This window comes from Petaurus breviceps, unplaced genomic scaffold, assembly GCF_028583685.1.
Source record: "Petaurus breviceps papuanus isolate PSGF00001 unplaced genomic scaffold, PetGlider_PUasm1.0 90639, whole genome shotgun sequence".
Taxonomy (NCBI): Eukaryota; Metazoa; Chordata; class Mammalia; order Diprotodontia; family Petauridae; genus Petaurus; species Petaurus breviceps.
In genome coordinates this window covers 7,012,529-7,033,397 of record NW_027187296.1, presented here as the reverse complement: position 1 = coordinate 7,033,397, position 20,869 = coordinate 7,012,529, and the positions used below count along the sequence as shown (strand labels likewise).

The 20,869-nt window shown below is 47.0% G+C and overlaps 1 protein-coding gene across 8 annotated transcripts in view; it reads right to left on the bottom strand.

Annotated features, from left to right (window-relative positions):
- CLPB (ClpB family mitochondrial disaggregase) overlaps positions 1 to 20,869 on the bottom strand; it is a 195,490-nt gene that overhangs the window by 10,451 nt on the left and 164,170 nt on the right. For 7 of the 8 annotated variants that reach the window (XM_069064680.1, XM_069064683.1, XM_069064682.1 and 4 more), the window contains exons 8-11: positions 16,711 to 16,788; positions 12,493 to 12,548; positions 4,450 to 4,494; positions 3,798 to 3,959 (exon numbers count right to left, since the gene is read on the bottom strand). In XM_069064680.1, coding sequence (XP_068920781.1) covers positions 3,798 to 3,959; positions 4,450 to 4,494; positions 12,493 to 12,548; positions 16,711 to 16,788 — 341 coding nt within the window. The remainder of the gene's footprint in view (positions 1 to 3,797; positions 3,960 to 4,449; positions 4,495 to 12,492; positions 12,549 to 16,710; positions 16,789 to 20,869) is intronic. The other variant, XM_069064681.1, reaches the window with a different exon arrangement.

The following is a 20,869-nucleotide window of genomic DNA, read 5'->3' as shown; positions in this document are numbered from 1 at the left end:
CCCCAAGTGATTTGCCTCTGGTCACAGCTGGGACTGGACCCAGGTCTTACTGACTCAAGTACTTGTTCCACCATTATTGGTAAGGTTTTTGAAAGACTGGAGAACAGGGCTGTGTTGCAGGAATGGAGATGAAAATATATCAGTTTGCAAAAAAGGGAATAAGTGAAGCACAGACCAGTAAGCTTGACTCCAGTTTTTGCATTCTGAAATTAGAGGGATGGTCTGGAGCATTTGGAAGGGAAATAACGATTGCTCAGAGCCAGCAGGGTTTCAACAAGAACAGATTTCCTACCAGATCAACCTTTTAGGCAGTGTTGCCAGACTGGCTGATGAGGGCATGCCACAGACTCAGGATGGCACACAGGAGTCTTGTGTGTCAGCAAAGGATCTGAGTGTCTCTCTCATGCCAGTCTTGCAGGAAGGATGGAGATATATGCGAGACGAAAGGATAGCTGGGTGGATTTAAGGACTGGCTGGACTAAGAAAGTCAGAAAGGGGACAATGCTAATTCAGAGGGAAGCCTTGGGTGAGATGCCCCAGGGATGGTTTTGAATACATAAAAGGATGTCCTGGGGAAGAGGGTCAAGGGTTATTTTGTTTGGTACCAGACTGCAGAACTAGGAGCAATGAGAAAAAGTCACAGAGGAGCAGATTTAGGTTGGGTGTCAGGAGAATGCCCCTAAAATGTGAGCTTTCTAAGAGTAAAAAGAGGTCTTGAGAGGTGGTGGGTGGCCCCTCCATAGAAGTCTTTTCCAGAGGCTGGATTATGCTTTGTCAGAGATGTTTAGAGGGGATTTCTGTCAAGTTCTAGGTTCAACTACAGATCTCTCCAAACCCTGAGACTGGAATAATTTCATCTCCCTGAGCCTTAAGTTTCCTCATCTGTATAATGGGAACAGTTATTCTTACATTTACTCTTGTAAGGGTTGTTGTGGAGAATGCACTGTCGGCTCTACAGCACTACAGAAAAGGGAATTATTGTTGTCATTACTGACTGTGGCTGGCTTAATTTCAGCCTAGCCACCCTTGAAGGCCCTCCCTGCATCCCGAGGGAAGGCAGTTATCTATGTGCCCCCAACTCTCTGCAGAGTCCCCTTGCTGCCCAATGAGGTCATGTCCCTCTGGCTCTGGCCGGAGCAATAACTAAGTAGCAATTTCATTTTAAGAGCTTGGGAGAGCAGTAGACAGAGCCCGCCACTGTGTGAGCAGGGAGGGGGCGCAGGTGCTGTGTGACAGCTCCAAGGGGTGATGTTCACCACTCCTAATGTTCCTGTAGCAGCTGACATGGGAACCTTTGCAAAGACTCATTTTCCTGGGCAATAAAAAATAAAAAAACCCACCCAAACAAACAGCTCGGGCCCCATTCGTCCCAGTCCCGTGGGCTGTCTGCCTACCCAGCATAGGACACAAATCCTGGGTGGGGGACTGGAGATGAGCACTGAGGTTATTGGCCTGTCAAACCTGCGCTGCAGGAATTGATTTCACATTGAGCTGCTGGGCCGGTGATCTATGCAAGAAACAATTGCGATATTAATCCTTAAAGGGAAGGAGGGGGTGTGTGTGGAGGTGGGGGCTCAGAAAAGGTTTCTTAGCAGCCCTGGGTTGGGCTGTTTCCTGGCTGGGCCCATTCCTGCCTGATACTCCACCCCACAAGAAAAGCCTTGGGGAACTGCTCATATTTATATAAGACTTTCCCATCACAAATGCTTTACATTCATTATCTCATGTGATGGTGCGTAGATCAAAAGCAATGAATCTGGGTTCAGGAGCCCTCGGTGCGAATGCTAGTTGTGCTATCTGAATCTGCCAAAGGCTCAGCCAATGAGAGCTGGGAGGGACCTCTGCGAGCACTGGTCTGACCTTTCATTTTACAGATGAGTCCACTGAGGCTGAGGAAAGCTAATTGGCTTGCTCAAGGTCACACAGGTGGTCTGGGTCAGAGGCTGCATGTGGACCAGAGGCAGTGCTTCCACTGGGCCCCATGCCTCCCTCCAGGAAGGCCTTGGTCAGAGGGAAGGAGGGAGAAATAAGAAGCAGTGGGGGGCTTGCAAAACCAGGGGAACAGCCTGAGGGAGCTGCCAGGGCAGGCTGGGAGGAGTTACATGTGCCGACACTAATTGTATTTCACACGAAGAACATTAATTGGCTAATTGTATTTGAGCCGCCAGCTGCAGGAGCCGCCTCTTCCTTGCGCAGCTGCCTTTGCCCCAGCGCTCCAGGTGGACTCTCTCCCTGACCTGTGGCCCAGCCTCCTGGGTAAGGGATATGCTGACTGAGGGGAGGGGTGGATATCCCAGAAACATGGCTGGGAGAGCCTGGCGAAAGCAGTGTCAGTGAGAGTCAGTGGGAGGCCGGCTGCAGCTTGTCTCCATGGGGCAGCTGGGAGAAGACAGGAAAAATGGGCTGAATCCCCATTCTGCTACTCACTAATGTGAATGTCAGAGAGCCATTTCCCTTTGTGAAATAAGGACAACCAGCCCTGACGACCTCAGAGGTCCCAGGAGATAATTTATAGAATAGGGATGGGAAAGAATTGACAAAATCACACCATGTCAGACTAGGAAGGGCCCAGGAAGCACTGAGCCCAAAGCTATACTTGGATGGGAATTCCCCTCTCTCCAACATTCCCAGTGAGGAATCATGTGTCGTTATCTCGCTGGAGGGAGCATGCTCTGCCCAAGCTGGTGGTGGCTCATGCAAACAATCATGGTGGTTTAGACAGTGTGATGGTGGGCCGAGAGTTCGACAGGACCAGTGTTATGAAAAGCAGACTTGGTGCATACAGTTTTATGACCTCAGTGCTGGACTTGGAGCCAGAAGATCTGAGATGCCTCTTACTAGCTCTTTGACCAGAGGTAAGGCACTTGACCAGCCTGGGTCATTGCTTCATCCTCTGTAAGACAGACTGATAGATAATTCCATTTTCTACCTCATGGGGTTGTTATGAGGGTAGTATTTTGTAAATTGCTAAGCATTACAGGATTGTGAATTAAGATGCAGATAACATATTCATGATGCTATGAGAAATTCCACTGGAAAGGACAGGGTTGTGAGAGGTTTGTCTGTATTATTAAGAGGTAGGGGCCCCAAGAACCCTGGTGCCTCTGCCACTGTCCAGGCTGCTGACCCTTTGGAGTGATGTTCCTTCTCTCCAGTCTTATGTGTGTTTAATTTAGCCCAAGTGGACATGGGAAGAATGTTGAAAACTATCTTTACACGTAATTTGGAAAAAATAAAATACTATTTACTATTAAGAACCCCCCCCCACAACTCCCCAAAAACCAACAAACCCCAAATGGTAGGTATCTGTTTTGGCCTTTAAAGCCCTTCCCAACAGGGCTCCCTGGCACAGCAGGCCCCCAAACCCTGTTTAGAATGAGGCACAAGAATTACTCTGCCCTAAGAATCTGAGGAGGCCATTTCAAGGTGGGGTGTGGCAGGTGCAGCCCTGGGTGGGGCTGGGCAAATCAACCGACCTGGGTCCTATTGAGAGCTTTATTATAGTCTCATTGCATGAGCCTGGGCAATTCCCTTTACTTCTCAAGACCTCAGTGTCTCCATCTGTTAAATGGAGATAACAGAATTGCCCTGTCTCTATCTTCAAGGATTCACTTCCAAGACCAAGGAGAAGGTGCTTCCCTTTGGCCTTCAACACCAGTTTGAAGGACCTCCCTTGGGTACCTGCTCACAGGGCTGAGCCTAGGGCCCTGCCATTAAACACTCTCTCATTCTTGACCCACCACCGGGCCCCCATCTCACTCCCCTGGCTCCCTCCCTTCCCAGCCCAGGCTTCACACCTCATCAAACAGCTGCAGCATGATGGTGAGGACGTCTGGATGGGCTTTGTCTACCTCGTCAAAGAGCACTACGGCATTCGGGCACTGCTTCAGCTTTTTGGTCAGCTGGCCTCCTTCCTCATGACCAATGTAGCCGGGTGGGGAGCCAATGAACTTGGCCACCTTGTGGGGAGAGAAGTCTGAGACAATCACTAATGGGCACCACAGATGACAACTTCAAACACCGTGGGAAGAATGCGTCCACTCCTCTGTCCTTAGCAAAGGGGAGTGGGGCCAGGTGTCCAAGAGAGGCTGAGCCCAGAAAATCACTAACAGAAACAATGGCCCAGCAAATCTCTGTTGGAGAGATGAGCTCTACCTCCCCTCTTGGCAGGAACTGTATGCTCAGGGAATACAGCTTCCCTCTGAATACTGGCTTTCTGGGCTCCCCAAATACAACTGGGCTATTTTGGCTGCTAAGTCTTATGGTAAATTTCAGGCTTTTGGATATTCAGAATTAATCTGAGGTTTGTCATTATCCATGGCCCTGTTGGCACAGATAAATAAAAAGTAGCCAAGTGGAAAAAGGCACACAGACCTCCCTTATTTGACTGTGCTTCCCTCTTCTTGTCTGATGCTCTATCTTGCTTTCCTGGCCACATCCCACACTCACCTCATGTCTCTCTTGGAACTCAGACATGTCCAGCCGAATGAAGCCCTGCATATAAACCAGAGACCACAATAGGTGTTTAGATTGAGAAGAGGTATTTCCTCAATATTCTGTCTTCCATCAACTCCCAGGTTTCCCAACTACACTGCCCACCCTGCCTCGCTCCTCCCCTCCCCTCCCCCAACATCAATAGTGGTTTTGGCATCAAGAGACCTGGGTTCAAATTTCAGTGCTGAAATTTTGCTAGCTGTGTAACCCTGGGCAAATCCAGCAACCGCTCTGAGCTCCAGTTTCCTCTTCTGCAAAATGGGGATAACTCTGCCAATGTTGAATTCACAGAGTTGCTGGGCACAATGTGCTTTGAAAAAAGCAGCGTGAGCATGGAAGCAACTGATTCTGGTGGCTGTGCTGCTAAGAAATCCCTTCCCCAAAGAGACCCCTGGCTCATTCTGCCACTCTCCCAAACTGGAGAGAATCACTGCACCCAGACGCTCAGGGCAGGAAGCTAAGGGAAGCAGGGTCTGCTGACAAGAATCCTAACCTGAAAGACTGAAGACCTGGCTTCCAGTCCTGACTCAGTCACTGGGTTTTCTGAATGACCTTGGCCTAGTCACTTCTCCCCTCTGAGACTCAGTTCCCTCTCCTACAAAATGAAAATGTTGAGCTAAGTAATAACTCAAGTTCCTTTATTATAACCCAAACCTAGTACAGTTTAAAGAGCCCTGGCTTTGGGAGGGAGTCAGAGGGCCTGGGCTGAAATCCCACTTGTGGTGCTTATTCTCCTTAATCTCCTCATCTGTAAGGCACTGTAAGGGTGGTGTTCCCTGGGAGTCCCTTCTCATTCTAGATCTAAGGTCCCACCATTACTCTGGTTACTGGACACAAATAGAGAAAGTCACAAAACTGAGTAACCCATCATGCATCACAAATTTGTGATAAATGACCATAGCTGGGTCCCAAATGCTGCTCACCAATCCAGACTTCTCCTTCTTACATTACCACACATCTGGGCAGGTAGGTGGTACCGTGGATAGAATCCTGGGCCTAGAGTAAGAAAGACCCGAGTCCAAATCCACTCTCAGACACTTAGTAGCTGTGTGACTCTGGGCAAGTCACTTAGCCCTGTTTGTCTCAGTTACGAGCTGGAGAAGGATCTTGGCCAAGAAAACCCCAAGTGGGGTCACAAAGAATTGGACTGAACAAGAACCACCACACATTTCAAAATCCTTTAGTAGTTTTGGTTGCTCAGATCCTAGCTTGGCTTCCTCTCATCTCTCTTCGCCACAGAATACTTTCCAGCCCCAAAGGACAAAGCACAAGCTTCTGTAGATGCCCTGGGTTTTAGCATTTGCTCATGTTAATCCTTTTCTGTCTGGCCTTTTCCTCCTACCTCTGGAATCTCTACTCCTCCCAGAAAGCCCAAGTCAAATGCTACTTCATCCTGGGAGTCTTGCCTTGATTTTTTCAGGCGGCTTCAGTGATCTTATATTGGAAGCAGAGAGGTGAGGAAAGGGGCAGGGGTAGGTGGGGCCACAGAGTCTTTAAAGAAAGATCTGAATTCCAATTTTATTTCTTGCTTAGATCAGTGGTCAGATTTTCCAAAACAGGACAACAGGAAATGTTTGTTCAGAGGTTAAGGGACACGAGTCCCTCTGGGGCAGAATCTAATGTTGGCTGGCTGTGAGAGTTAACAGCAGCTTATCTGCCTGGGATTTTAATGTGGTCTTTCCAACTGCCTTCTAGAGAAGCACAGACTCTCACTGCTGGGAAAGAACTTGAAGAGCATCCGATTCAAACTCCGCCCAAAGCATGAATCCCTTTTAGCTCACTTCCTTTTCTTTCTCTTTTATTTTGGAGGGAGGAAGGCAGGGCAACTGGGGTTATGTGACTTGCCCAAGGTCACATGGCTAGTTTTGTGTTAAGTGTCTGAGGCTGGATTTGAACTCAGGTCCTCCTGACTCCAGGGCTGGTGCTGTATTCACTGCATGCCACCTAGCCACCCCTTCTAGCTCACTTCCAACAAATGGTCATTTAGCCCCTTTTCGAAACCTCCATAAGAAAGGGACTCACCACACTTTCTCCTTTGACAGCTCTGATTATCAGTCAGTGCTTCCTGACCTGCCCCTATGACTCCCTGACTATTCCTTGTTCTTGCCTCTCAGGACTGACTGAAGATGTCTAACCCTCTTCCACAGGGCAGCCCTTGCAGTGCCTGGGTATGGGTATCACGATCCTCCTCTTTTATTGTCCAGGCTAAAATCCCCTGTCCCTTTCACAGGTCCTTGTGGAGCGGGCCTCCAGGTACCTCATCCTGTTCCCTCTTCTCCTGGATCTGCTCCAGCTGGACACCAGAGAAGAACAATTACTCTTAGCCAAGACCCCTTAGAAAGCAGAGAGGTGTCTTGAGAGCAGAGTCATGCTACACATGGGAGAGGGCCTCTTGCATACATGTACGACAGAAATCCTGAGCAATGGTATTGGGATTACTGCCTCAGTCTCCCCACTATGGCAGCAGGCCTGGGGCTTCTGTTCTACTTGGCAGAAGTATCACAGAGGCCTAAAGAAAACAATAAATGAGAAAAAATACCTCCCCTCCCGCCCCACTCCATGTGGTCAAGGCATGTGTTTTCCCAATCTTTGAGGGGAGAAAATGAAGCCCTGGAGAAGGGAAAGCACTTGGCCACAAAGGGGAATAAGTGGGAAAGCTGGTACTGGAGCCTAGGTCCTTTTGCCTTCCAGCCCAGGACTCTTATCTATTGAAGGAGAGAAAGTCAGTTAGGAGCCTGAAGAATGTCACCGAAATTAATAGCTAGAACTTAGAGAGTACTTTTAAGGTTTGCAAGGTACTTTACATATATCAATCAATCAAAAAGAAAAAAAAACGCACTTATTAAGCACCTACTATGTGCCAGGTACTCTATGATTTCATCTGATCCTCACAACAACCTAGGAAGGTAAGTACCATTAATATTCCCATTTTACATATAAAGAAACTGAGGCAGACAGTGGTTAAATCACTTGCCCAGTATATGTCTGGGGCAGGGTTCAAACTCAGGTCTTCGTGACTCCAGGCCCAGCGCTCTATTCACTGTGACCTCTACAGCTTCAGTCATGCAGAGAGGCAGCAGAGCATCCGAACTGGGGGTCAGGAGACCTTGACATGGAGTCCCCTGTCAAGTGCTAATACTACCCATACCACACAGGTACTGGAGGCTGGAAAGATCAAAGTGCTACAGACATGGGAATTCACAGGATTCATCATGGAAGGGATCAGGGAGATCATCTAGTACTAATGATTCCTTTTGCAGAGGAGGAAACTGAGGCCTAGAGTGGTAGAGTGACTTGGCCAAGTCATACAACTAATACCACAGCAGAGGCAGGATTGGAATCCAGGTGCTTCTCCCCCAGCTTTTTTGATTAGATGATGTGAATTCTTATCCCTGTCATCATCCCTGAAGACCAAAGATCTTTCTATGTTCAGGCAAACCTGAGGAGTTGTTGTCTCACATGCAGATCTCTGGGGTCACCCTATGACCAGATTTCTGTGCTAGCCAACAATAGCTTGCTGTATTGCCTTTGGTTTCAGCTACTGTGATTTTATACTAGAGCTGTGATTTAAAAAACAATTAACAGTAAGATGTGGTCAGCTCTGCCAGGCTTCTTGTCCCTTTTATGGACAATACTGTGAAATGGGGTCAATTTTGCTACAAGAATAAAATTGACCTTTGACGTGATGTTGTAAAAAAACCCAACAACAACACTGAGTTAAAAGTCACAGGTTCCAGCTGGGGCTGTCAAATATGGCCAAAGCCATGTGACTACGGCCAAGTACCTTTCATCTGTCTGGGCCTCAGTTTCCTCAGCTGTAAAGTGGAGTTGACACTGCACACCTGGCTGACTTTACAGGTCTGTACCAATAATTTTATGATTATTTTCTGAGGGAAGTGACTTCCTTCCCATGACACCTGTGATGGCTTCACTCTGCTGCCTATAGAAACATTCTAATAGGGAAAATTCCTTTCCCCATTGAGCCCACTAACAAACCCTACTGGGTCAGCAAATCTGTAGCTATTTTGATTCTCAGTGCTGCACGTATGAAGACGTATGCAGACCAGATAAGATTATAATATGTAATTAAATATTAACCTTTCTGACAGTATTAAAATGAAACGACCAAGAATCCTTCATTCTTAATCAGTCAGTTCCTGCCTCTAAATGCATCTCTCCTAATAGTCTGCCTAGTTTATGACCCTTTCCTGAGTGCTAATTGTCAGAATTGCTGCCAACTTGATTAATTGTCTTTCAGCAAGCTATCTGTGCAGACTATAATATTAACATGACACATAGCACCCACTGCCACGTGGCCTGCTCTGGGATCTGTTGAGGTGGGGAGAGCTGGTGAGCGGGGGCTTGGAGTAGGGTTCTGTCCTTGGCTTAGCTCTTCTCTGAGAAAGGGGACTGGTGGCATGGTGGGGTGGGCCTGGTCACTGGGGATGAGGTGTGTGAGGTACTGTGGTCACAAAAGCCAAGTGTGGGCCCTGAGTTGGGATGGCTGAAGACACTGAGGAAGAGTGAGTGGAAAGAAGGCTAGATTTGAGGGAGGCGACCTGGGTTTCTGTCCCAGCCCTGGAATGTATCAGCTGTGTAACTGTGGCTTCACCTCTTTGATCAGTTTGCTTATTTGTAAAATAGGGACACTGTTAAACTTGTGCTACTGATCTGGCAAGGCTATTATAGGAATATGCTTTGTAAATCTTTGCATACCCTGATAATATGAAGTTATTCTTTGTTTGAAAAGGAGCATCAAGGGACGGATGCTAGGCCATAGATGGCACAAAGCCACTGGTGGAGATGTTGGAGGAGAGCCAACTCAAGCTGTGCTGAAGTAGCATCATCTATACCCCCTCCTTCCCAGGCCCCCTGACGTCCTGGTGTGGAGCTGTCACCTGGCCTCTGCCACTCTCTCCAATGTGCCCTGTCTAAGCTCGTTTGTATGGAGTTGTTTTCATGTCCTCACCCTTATTAGACTACGGGTTCTCTGAGAGAGGGGTCTCTTTCGTACATTTCTTTGTAACCCCCACACTAAGCACAGCACCTGGCACACAGGAGGTACTCAATACATGTTTGTTGACTTGGAAAGCAATCTGGAGCCGTGCCGCCAGAGGCACCAACCTGTGCATGCCCTTTGACTCGGCTATATTACCGGGTCTCTACCCCAGAGATCAAAGAGGAAGAAAAGGAACCCTTATGTATAAATATTTACAAACAGCTCTTTTTGTGGTGACAAAGAACTGGACACTATAGTGGTGTGTGCACCCACTGGGGAATGGCTGAGCCAATTACAGTGCAGGAATGGAGAGGAGCGCTACTGTGCTGGAAGACATGATGAAGGGGATGGTTTTAGAGAACCTGGGAGAGCTCGCATGAACTGATGAAGAGTAAAGTGAGCAGAACCAGGAGAAAAACACTGTAATGACAAATAATTTTGGAATACTTAAGAACTCTGGTCAACACACTAACCAGCTATGATTCCAGAGGATCCATGATGGACCATGACACCCACCTCCTGAAAGAGAGGGTGGTCTTTGGGTCAAGGGTGCAGACTAAGACATGCATTTTTTGGATGTGACTAATGAAAGAAATATGTTTTGCACGACTCCTGCACATGTTTTATATAAGGGTTTTGCTTTTCTTTCTTTTGCAATGGGGGGGAGGGGGTTGTGGCTGGGTGGCACAGTGAATAGAGCACCGGCCCTGGAGTCAGGAGGACCTGAGTTCAAATCTGACCTCAGACACTTAATGTAAAAACTAGCCATGTGACCTTGGGTAAGTCACTTAAACCCAACTGCTCTTCAAAAAGGAAAAAAAAAATTTAAATAAAAAGTGCTGGGGATATAAATACCCAAATAAATGGTCAGCTGGCCTCCACTTAAATGCTTCCAGCAATGAGAAACTAATTCTTGCAAAGTAGAAAAGCAAGTATCCTTATACCACTAGGAAGGCATGGCCCTGAGCAACAGCTTAAGTCCTGCCACAGTTTCCATGTAGAATAAGGTGGAGACTCCAAGTCCCCAAGTATTCCCTAGGTCAGTGCTAGAGGGGTGACAGTATTAGAGGAGGTATGGAAAAGGCTGTTGAGGAACAGGTTTGGTTGCTTTGACAGTAACATTCTCAAGGGGACCCTAATGACCATTCTCCCTGATATTACTTCTCTGGATGAAAACATTTCTTGTGGAACTGGAAAGTCAATTAAAAAAACATTTACTGAGAACTATCTATGTGCAGGGCCACGTGCCTGAGTTATGGAACTAACAGAATTTCAGAGTTATAAGGGACCTCAAGAGGTCATCGAGTCCAAATTCTATCTGAACCGGAACCCCTTCAACAAATGGCCAACCAGTCAAAAGCCTGAACGTGTCCTGTGATGAAGAATTCACTACCCCAACCAGGAAGACAAAAGTGGAAAAGACCTAATCCTTGTCCTCACATGGTTCACAGTCCAGTAGATGGATAATACATGTACAAGGATGACTACAATGTACAGCAGGATGTGATGAGAGGGAAAGATGTGGCTTCTGTTGGGCCAGAGGAGGGAGGACTGGGGCATCAGAGAGGGATTCACAGAAAGAATGGCAACTGAAATGGACCTGGAAGGATAGGCAGGCTTCGGTAGAGTGGGCAGGGAAAAGAGAAAAAGGGAGGGAGAAAAAAGAATGTGCAAGATTTGGAGATGCAAATCATTTGGAGAATATCAACTTGTCTACTTTGGCTGAAGGGAAGATGGAGATACAAGGCCAGAGACAGGTTGGGTCAAATGCCGGAGTCTCGAATATCGGGCTAAGGGGTGTGGACATTCATCCATCCCACTGGGGGCTGTGGGGAGTTACGGAAGATTCCTGAGAAAGGCATGATCAGAGCTGGGCTACAGGAACATATTCAGAAAGGATGGTGGGAGAGATACTGTAGGCAGAGAGGCCACTGAAGAGGCAGCTCTGTCTTTTTGGATGGGGGCTGAAGGCCTGAGCTTATACAGGCCATGCAGATGGGAGAAATGCTACAAACTTGAAAAGTGGAGAGTCAAGGAAACAATTTAGCAAATCAGACTCTATCCTCTGAATGGGGTGGTCACCAATGCACTGGTGGCAGGGGATGGAGGAAAAAATGAAATGCTTCCAAATTTCATAGGCCAATAAAGTAATGATTTTTAAATACAGATTCCCTTAGAAATGATACCACCTCCATTAATATGCAGTGCCTCAGTTCACCTTTTCAGTCACTCTACAGAATTTCTATGCTGGAAAGGACTTCAGAGGGCCCCTAGTCCAAATCCCATCTGAGCAGGAAAGGAGGCTCTGTGTGAACAACGCTGCTGACAAACGGTCACCAGGCCTCTAACCAAAGGCCTTCTGAGCCTAACAGCCCAATCCATTCTGTCACAGCCCTCAATGTCAGGAAGTGTCTCTTTATATTAAGTGGAATGGGACCTTTCTCTAATTTCTACCCCTTGCTCCCAGTTCTGTCCTCTGGGGCTAAACAGAACAAGTCTAGTCTCTCTTCCACATGATGGACCTTCAGATACCTGAAACCAGCTACTATGTTCTATACCCTCAGGTCACACTGAACTTGTAGTCCATTCAGACCCCTGGATCTTTCCCCAGGATCTGTGGCTTGGTGACATTTTCCCATCTGGGATCTCATCTGAGCCTCACAACTGTCTCTGGATGTCAGTGGCCCAGGGACTCTGCTCCCCATTTGACAGATGAGGAATCATAGAATCAGAGAGATGGAAAGGACCCTGGATTTCGTCTGGTACGTCCTTTATACAGAAGGAATACCACCAGGACATTCTCCATGAATGGCTGCTCAGAAAACGGAAATTGGGAGGTTGAGCAATTTTATTCGAGGCTGAGTGGTGAGTCAGTGACTGAGGTGGCACCAAAAATCCTGGGGCTCCCCTGCTTCAGGGATGTCTCCACTGCGCCCACTGCCTGTTGAGGCCATGATCTGAGATTCCCTCCCAAGGCTCTGAGGGAGCCTGCCTCTTACCTTCTTGCCATCCTTGTGCATGTACTTGGCTGTCTGTTTGGCCAGCTCTGTCTTCCCTGGTAGAGAGCGGAGAGAAAGGAAGGAGGACATTTATTTTAAATGAGCTATCATTTCTTAATTCTAAAAGTTCAGTGCTGATCATCTAAAGATGATCAAGATGCAGACCCTGCTTAGACCATGAAGGCACAAAAGAGGTACACATGGAGTGTGGGACAAGAGACTGGAGGCAGGAGATGCTCCCCAGAGGGGGGTGGGGGGATTCAGAGAAGGCTTCATGAAGAAGTAGGATGAGAACTAGATCTTGAGGTAAGTAAAGGATTTCAAAAGGCAGGGATAGGGGAGGCAAGGAGGCAAAGTATACCTGCCATTTTGTGGATAAAGGATGGAAACAGTAAATATAGATATTTGAGATCAGATATAATAAAACTGGGCATGAAGAATAGCCTGGTTTGGTTAGAGTATGGGAAAGCTGATATTGTGAGATAAGGTTAGAAAGATGGATCAGTGAGGCTGCAGCAGATCTTTAATGGCAGCCTAATGTATTTTATCCTGTAGGAAATGGGGAGCCACTGAAGGTTTCTGAGAAAGAGAATGATATGGTTACCTTCATATGAGGAAGATTATTCTGGAGTTATGTGGATGAGTTGGATAAGCGAGAGACTGAAGGCAAGGTGACCAGTTGGGAGGCATTACAAGAGTCTAGGCGAGAGGCCCAAGGGCCTGAACTCAGGTGACTCAGACTACATGTTCCTGGGCTTGGGGCAGAAGAGATGTAATGGACTGCTGTCTGCTGCCTGAGCCTCATCCTAAGGAATAGTCAAATCCAGGGCCTGGCAGCAAAATCCAGTCCTCAGAATCCGGGTCTTCCCTAGCCTTTCAAGTGCTACCTGCTCTTGGAAGACCTCCTCATGAACCTCTTTGATGTTTCTTCTCTGCATGCCTACTGGACACTGAATTGTACTATGCTTCCTCATATCGGATTGGGTTTTAAAGCCTGCTTTCCTAGCCTGAATGCCCCTAGGGAAGGGCCTAGGTCCTCTATCTCTTCTTCCTCAAGCTTGGGATCTGGTGTTTGTCAGTAAACCCTGAAGCTATAATGAATGAAATTATATCACCATTACTAAGGAATATGATTGCATACCCCCTGCCCAGTCCTTCCCCAAAGAGGATCTGGTATCTTCATTCCTTGGTGGTCAATTATGGGAGGTCTCGGTTTCTGGGTTAGGAAAGAATCTACAGTCAAGTCTCAATTATCTGCACCAGTGGAAAGCAGTGGGGGCAGATAATTTCAAAGTGCTCTGGGTCTGGCTTAGGAACCCAACTGAGAAGCAGCTTTCCCTTCCTGAGCCAGATTTTCTCTATTAGTATCAACATGACCTGTCTACTCTGAGCAATGCATTGTTACCCAGCAGATAGGGCTGGCAGCATGTGAAAACCAGCTCAGGCTTAAAAAGTATACCATGGATAATCCACTGTGTAGAGAAGCCACAAGCAGATAACAGAGCTGATATTTGTTAAGGAAAGGGATTCTGAAATGTGTCAGATCTCAGTTCTTCCAGCCTTCAGGTCAGAGCTGAACGTCACCCTGGGATCTGACTGCATCTCACAAGTGCTAAGCACTGGGCCTGCGTGTGGCTATGATCTGGGAGGCACTGCCTCTCTCTGTAGGGAGCTTATAGTCTGGCTTTGGATATGGGACATAGACCCTAATTAGAGAACAATAGTAGACAGCCCAGGGTCTACTTTAGGAGAATCAAACATTAAAATGTCTGTGAGGACAGGTTAACTGCTGCTATGGGCAGTTGGGAAAGAGACTAGTGTGGTCAAGAGGGATAAGAGAAGACTTCCTGGAGCAGGTAGGGCTTGAAAGGTAAGAGAGGCAAGAGGATGATGATAACTGATAGTGCATAGCTCTTTAAGATTTTTACAAAGCACTTTATATACAGCATTTTATTCAAATTTCACAAAAATTATGCATGCTAAGTCCTAAGAAACTCCTCAATTCGTAAATAAGAAGCTCAGATCAATTGGGGCTTACAGTCATGTAACAGGCAAGTATCAGAGGCCACATTCAAACCCAGGTTTCTTCTGACCTCTTGTCCAGTGTACTTTTCACTGCCCCATACTGCTCAGGTACCATCAGGTCAGAGGTCTGAATGAACAGAGACATGGATGGCAGGAATGAAACTGGCGGGGGTGGGGGGGAAGGCAGGGCAATTGGGGTTAAGTGACTTGCCCAAGGTCACATGGCTAGTTTTGTATTAAGTGTCTGAGGCTGGATTTGAATGCAGGTCCTCCTGAATCCAGGGCTGGTGCTGTATTCACTGTGCCACCTTGCTGCCCCTTCCTTTCTTTTTTAAATGGGAAACTAAGGGTGAGCCTAGAGTGACAGCAGGAGAAGGGGTAGGGTTTGCTCAAGGTCCCAAGTTGGCAAGAGTCACAAGGGTCCAGATTTTTTGGAGAAGAGGGTGAGAATGGCGTGCCCTTGGGGAAGGCTGCCTGATGTTTAGAGGATGAGCAAGACAAAAGGGCTGTGAGCAGTCTGAAAGTACCCTTTTTCTTTGGTGACAGTGCCCGGGCAGCCCTGTGAACCCTGTTTCCTCTTGATGGCATAAAATAGAAGATAGCTCTGGGGGTGGAGGTTTTTCCCTGAGGGCCTGCAGGGAGGAAGCCTTAATGGGTATCTCTACCATGTGGGTATTGGTTCTGTATGAAGCTGAAGATCCTACGACTCTGCTTTCCCCTCCAGTGTGCCTCCGATTGTTAGAAGCTTGGCGAGGCTGCTTGTTGCACAAGGCCCAGAGAGGCAGGGCAGGGGCTCAAGTCTGAAACAGCCCACAGGCAGCTCCTCAACCTCTCACTCAAAGGAGAAGAACAGAGCTATCAATCAATCAAAACAACATATAATGTACCAGGCAAGGGCTATTTTCCATTGTGTTTAATGCAGTCCAAATGCCCTGAGCCCCTTCTTCCTCCGTACCTAGCAATAGGTATCAGTTTGTCTATGTGACTTCCTCTCAGGTGTAGTTTGTGCAACTCCTAACAGAAGTGGCCCTTTCCTAAGTTTACAGACATGGCCTGGGGCCTGAAACAGCAGCTGTAGTTGTCTACAGAGCAACCAGTCTCCAGATGAGTAACTGGGAGCCGGCCAGATTGGGGTCTGCACATTATCAAAGGGGAACAGGCACCAGCTGATGCCCTCTGCCTTTCATGGAATACAGAGCTTTCTGGAAAAAGATTTAGGGGGAAAGTCTGTCTCCTCTCTGAGGTTGGGCATGTGTGAAATGTTCCTCTTGGACATTCCCTTCCACAATATTCTGCTCTGGTCAAACTGGATGACTGTCTTCCAAATGCAGCTTGGACACGCTGTTCTTGTCCCTTTGCTTGCACTGCTCCTGATGGCTGGCACACCCTCCCTTCCTCTTTAGCTGGTAAATTCCTCCCCAGCTCAAATGCCACCTCCTCTAGGAAGTCTTTCCTGATTCTCCCCCATTATAAATGATAATGACACACCTTACAAAGCTCTGAGCACCTGAACCCATCACACTGCTGATTACAGCTGTCTCCATTGATGTCTTGAGCTCTCTGTTACTTGGTAGCTTCCCTGCACTTTTTCCTCCCGTGCCCTTCAATGCTTCACGGACTGTGATTTCTCTAGTGTGGGCATTCCTTCTACCAACTCAGACCACAATCCCTCTACAACCTGTTGGGTTGTCTTCAGCACATAGCATAGCTTGGGACCTGGTCAAGCCTTTCATGCTGGCTCTCAGTATTTCTTATTGTCCTACTAGAGGGGGAGCTCCATGATGGAAGGGCCTGAGATTTCACCTAAACTTTCTATTTCTCCTATCACCTGAGCATGGTGCTCTATACAGGGCAGGCACTTAATCAACCTGGGTTGAACTGGATTGATTTGATGGCAACAGTTCTGGGGGCTGGGCTGGATCCTATACTTCCCCTCCCCCCCATCTTCAGTTCTAGCCCAGGGCAGGAGACAGGGCTTGTTAAAAGGTAGCAGGCACTTGTGCGCGCGCGTGCGTGCGTGCGTGTGCACGTGCGTGCGTGCGTGCGTGTGTGTGTGTGTGTGTGTGTGTGTGTGTGTGTGTGTTCCCACCCTCTGACCCTTGGTCATAGCTGTTCCAGTCAAGTGCAGGTCGCCCTTTCCCCTCTTCCCACCCCTGCTCGCTCCTTCCTTCCTTCATCTTTGGCTTGCTTTACCTATCCCTGATGATCCCAAGAAAAGGAAGACAAGTGGGTGTTCCTCGTCATACCAGCCATTCTCCTTCCTCCGGATCGCTGCAGCCAAACACAGAGAAAAGGGGGTAAGCAGAGAGGCAGATAAATCAATGACACAGAAGCCGGGATGATTATCACTAAGTATACAATATGTTTTACTGTTCCGTGCCCACTCAAAGTCCTCGCTACCATTAGTGCTGCCTAATTTGATTAGCCAGCAAGGCCCCCAGAGACACCTAATCAGGTTAGCATGGATTTGGAAAGCTGCCCAGAGCAGATTTCGGATAAAGTTTTCCAGGATGAGCACTCAACGTTGCCAGGGAAACTGAAAGGCGGGTGGATGGTGAATGAAGGCAGGGGGGTGGGGGTGGGTGAAAGCCTGTAAGGGGCAGGAGCAATTCAGTAGGGGCACAAGGGAGAATTTGAGGAGCTTTACAGCCCAGGTTCTTCACCTATATCCTTTCTGAGAAATTCACAGGTTTGTAAGATAGAGATCTGGAAGGAATCTGAGTTCATCTAGTAACAATCCCTTCACTTTATAGTTGGGGAAACTGAGGCTCAGAGAGGAGAAAAGTCTTGCCTAAGGTCATCTAGATGATAAAGAGCAGAGTTGAGATTCAAATCCACCTTCTCTTTCCACTATGGCACACTGCCTCCTTGGCATGGCAAGTCAGAAGTCAAGTTACTTCTGTCTTACATTAAAAAGGAAGGATAAGAAGAATGAACCCCAGGCCAGGGCAGACAAAGGGTCAGGCAGGCACAGTGGAGTTGGAGGAAGACACTGGGGTGTCAGGGCAGCTTTGTTCACACCAGGCCTCATCCCTCTGACTCGAGAAGAGAGGAATGTGGTAGGGAGAAAGGCTGCTGGAACAGGGAAACCACAGACACTATTTAGGGTGGTGCTGAAGGCTTTTTTTTTGTTCATGGACCTTAGGAAAGTCACAGAATCTCAGTGATGGAAGGGACCTTCAAAAGTTACCTAGTCCAATCTCCTTCCCAGTGGGGGAATTTCTTCTACAGCAACCCTGACAGAATCACAAGATGTCAGGGACTTTGGAGACCATTTAACTCAGGGGTTTTAACCTGGGATCTGTGGACCCATAGGGTATGTAGATACCTATCTATATATACATATATAAATAAAAAATTTTGGGGGGGTGGGGATCAGTGAACTTGGACAGGAAAAAATTACACCTTTATTTCACTATAATTGGTTTTATTGGAAATCCTATGAATTTTACTGTATATGATTTTTTTTTGGAGGGCAATTGGGGTTAAGTGACTTGCCCAAGGTCACACGGCTAGGGTTTTGTTTGTGTGTGTGTGTGTGTGTGTGTGTGTGTGTGTGTGTGTCTGTGTGTGTCTGTGTGTTAAGTGTCTGAGACTGGATCCAAACCCAGATCCTCCTGACTCCAGGGCTGGTGCTGTATTCACTGCACCACTTAGCTGCCCCTATTGTATATGTTTTAAGACATTCTGAGAAAGGGTTTATAAGCTTCCTTAGAATGTCAAAGAGGTTCACAATGTAAAAAAAGGTTAACAACTCCTGATCTATTCTAATCCTCTTGTTTTACAGATGGGGAAATAAAGATTCTCAGAGTGATAGACTTAGCTCAAGTTCACATTGTAGACATGTGGCAGATAAATTATAATCTGGATCTTTTATCCTAAACTAAACTAAACATCTAGCCTATGTTAGAATACTTGAAAAAGGGCTTTATATATTATTTTATTTGATCCTCTAGAGATGGGGAACTCAGCACCTCATGAAATAGTAAATTCTGCTTTGGTATAGCTCTAATGATTAGGACATTTTTCCTTATATTGAGCTGAAATGTGTTTCTCTGTTACTTTTCTCCACTAGCCCTAGTAGTGCCCTCTGGAGCCAAGCTGCACAAAACCAGGCTCTCTCCCACACTGGATGGCTTGACCCACTGTCTGTGTCTTCCCTTCTCCAGGTCCTACAACTGATCCTTAAAGGGTAAAGGCTCCAGTTCTTTCACCATTCTGGCCTGTCTTCTCCTCTTGATCTACTCTGAGGATTAGTAGAAAATGAGAACATGTGGCCTAGAGAAGATTTAGAGGAGATGTGAGAATGGTCTTCATGTGTCTGAAAGGCTGCCATACCAAAGACAAGCTGGCTCTTCTCGGCCCCAAAGAATATAACAAGGAGTAATGGGTACAAGTAACACAGAGGTAAGTTAGAACTGTTGATATAAGGAAAAACGTTCACAGAATCAGAGCTATCCAAAGGCGGAACAAATTGTCTCAGATGGTCCTGCCTTACTCCAAGCAAATCCTGAATGTCAGCTACATTGCATAAAATGTCCCTTATAAAACCTGGGACTTGGAAGTGACGATCATATACCAGAGGTGTCCTCCTAATCCCAGAAGACAGTAAGCATGTCCCCCTCTGCTTCTTCTACAGGACAAACAATCCCAGCATCCTTCAAGTAATCTTCCCATGAGATGATTTCCAATCCCTCCATCCCCCCAGTTCTGGTCACCCTCCACTGGATACCTTGACATTATGATTGGAGACACAAACATGGCCAAAGTTCACCAATGAAAGGAAAGCCCGAGGGTGAGCTGGAGCCATGAATGATGCTCACTGGGTTTGGACTGCAGGCAAAACCACACAATCATCACATCCGCACTGAGCACCTCCAATGTATCAGGCCCAGCTTGGAGGGTAAGACAATTAAGAGATATGAGACTCCTACATGGGAAGTAACTAGAGGAGATGATAGGTAGTGAATAATCAATGTTTATTTGGGGTAAAAAAAATTAATGCCATTCATAGGGTAGAGAACTGTCTTCATCATTGTGTTCATTCATTCCTTTGACAGTTATTAAGTACTTATTACATGCAAAGTCTTTTAGTGCCTACCATGGCTGCTTGTACATAGTAGGAGGTAATAATGATTTTTTTAAAACAAGGAATCAGGCAATCACTCATGTGAAAAAGATCTGAAGGTCTTAGTTGTCCTCAGGCTTAATAAGGCCAATATATGAGGTATGACAGCTAGGTGGCACAGTTGATAAGAACAAGGACCAGAGTGAGGAAGACCCGAGTTTGAATTTTGCCTCAGATGCTTAGTAGCTATTACTCAACTTATGTCTGCCTCAGTTTCCTCAACTGTAAAATGGGAATTATAATAGCACCTATCTTCTAGGGTTATTGTGAGGTTCAAATGAGCCTTAACAAATGCTTGTTTCCTTCTTTCCTTTCTATAGCTATTAAATATGTGAAAGCAATCTTTCAATATTTTAAGGACCTACAGCTTCATCTATGTAGGTGCCCCTTCCATTTACTTAGACTATACTTCTGCACTCTGACCACTGCTTCCCTATTTTAGTAGATGGTTTAGAGACTGCTGTAGACTGAGCAACTGCTTGATGACCTATGCTCTGGTCCAGCGGTGGGGAACTTGCTGCCTTGAGTCCATAGGTTCCCCATCTCTGCTCTAGTCTCTTCCCATTTAGCTGGGCTGGTCCTCAGGTACCTCAGTAGGCACAGGTGTGGGCTAAGTGGTGGAGTGGGAAGAACCAAAAGCCCAGCTCAGTGACTTACTAGCTATGGGACCTTAGATATAAGGCTTCAGTTTCTTCATCTGTAACACAAAGAGTTAGACAAGAATGATTTCTAAAGCCCCTCCCACCCTTAGATTGCCAGCATGTGGCTCTTTCAGAGAGAATGGCCCTATATGGATATGTCAAGGAATCTATAGAGGCCAGGGGATCATACTCTGCTTGGAGCCACTGTTCTTCCTTCCTAATGCTGTGCCTCTGAAGGAGCTTTTTAAAATTCTACACAGAACCCACTGAGCAGTCAATGCCACTGAATCAGAGAGTTTGGTTTGATTGGGGCCCTGTGTGAAACCGGTGAAATGTCAACCTTTAAGCAATTACAACTGGGGTACTTCTAATGAGGTCTGAGGAGAAAAATAGCTGGGTAGATAGAGGCTGACAGCATGGAAAACAGGGGGTGAGAGGGGCTGGGAGATGGGGAGGGGTTCTGAACAGTCTAGTAACTGGGGAGGAGGGCTAGCTGACCTGTGTGTGACATGACTTCGTTGGGAGAGAAGCCCTCTCAAACCCAAGACCAAAGCCTTAGGGAGACAGGAGCTCTGGCTATGAG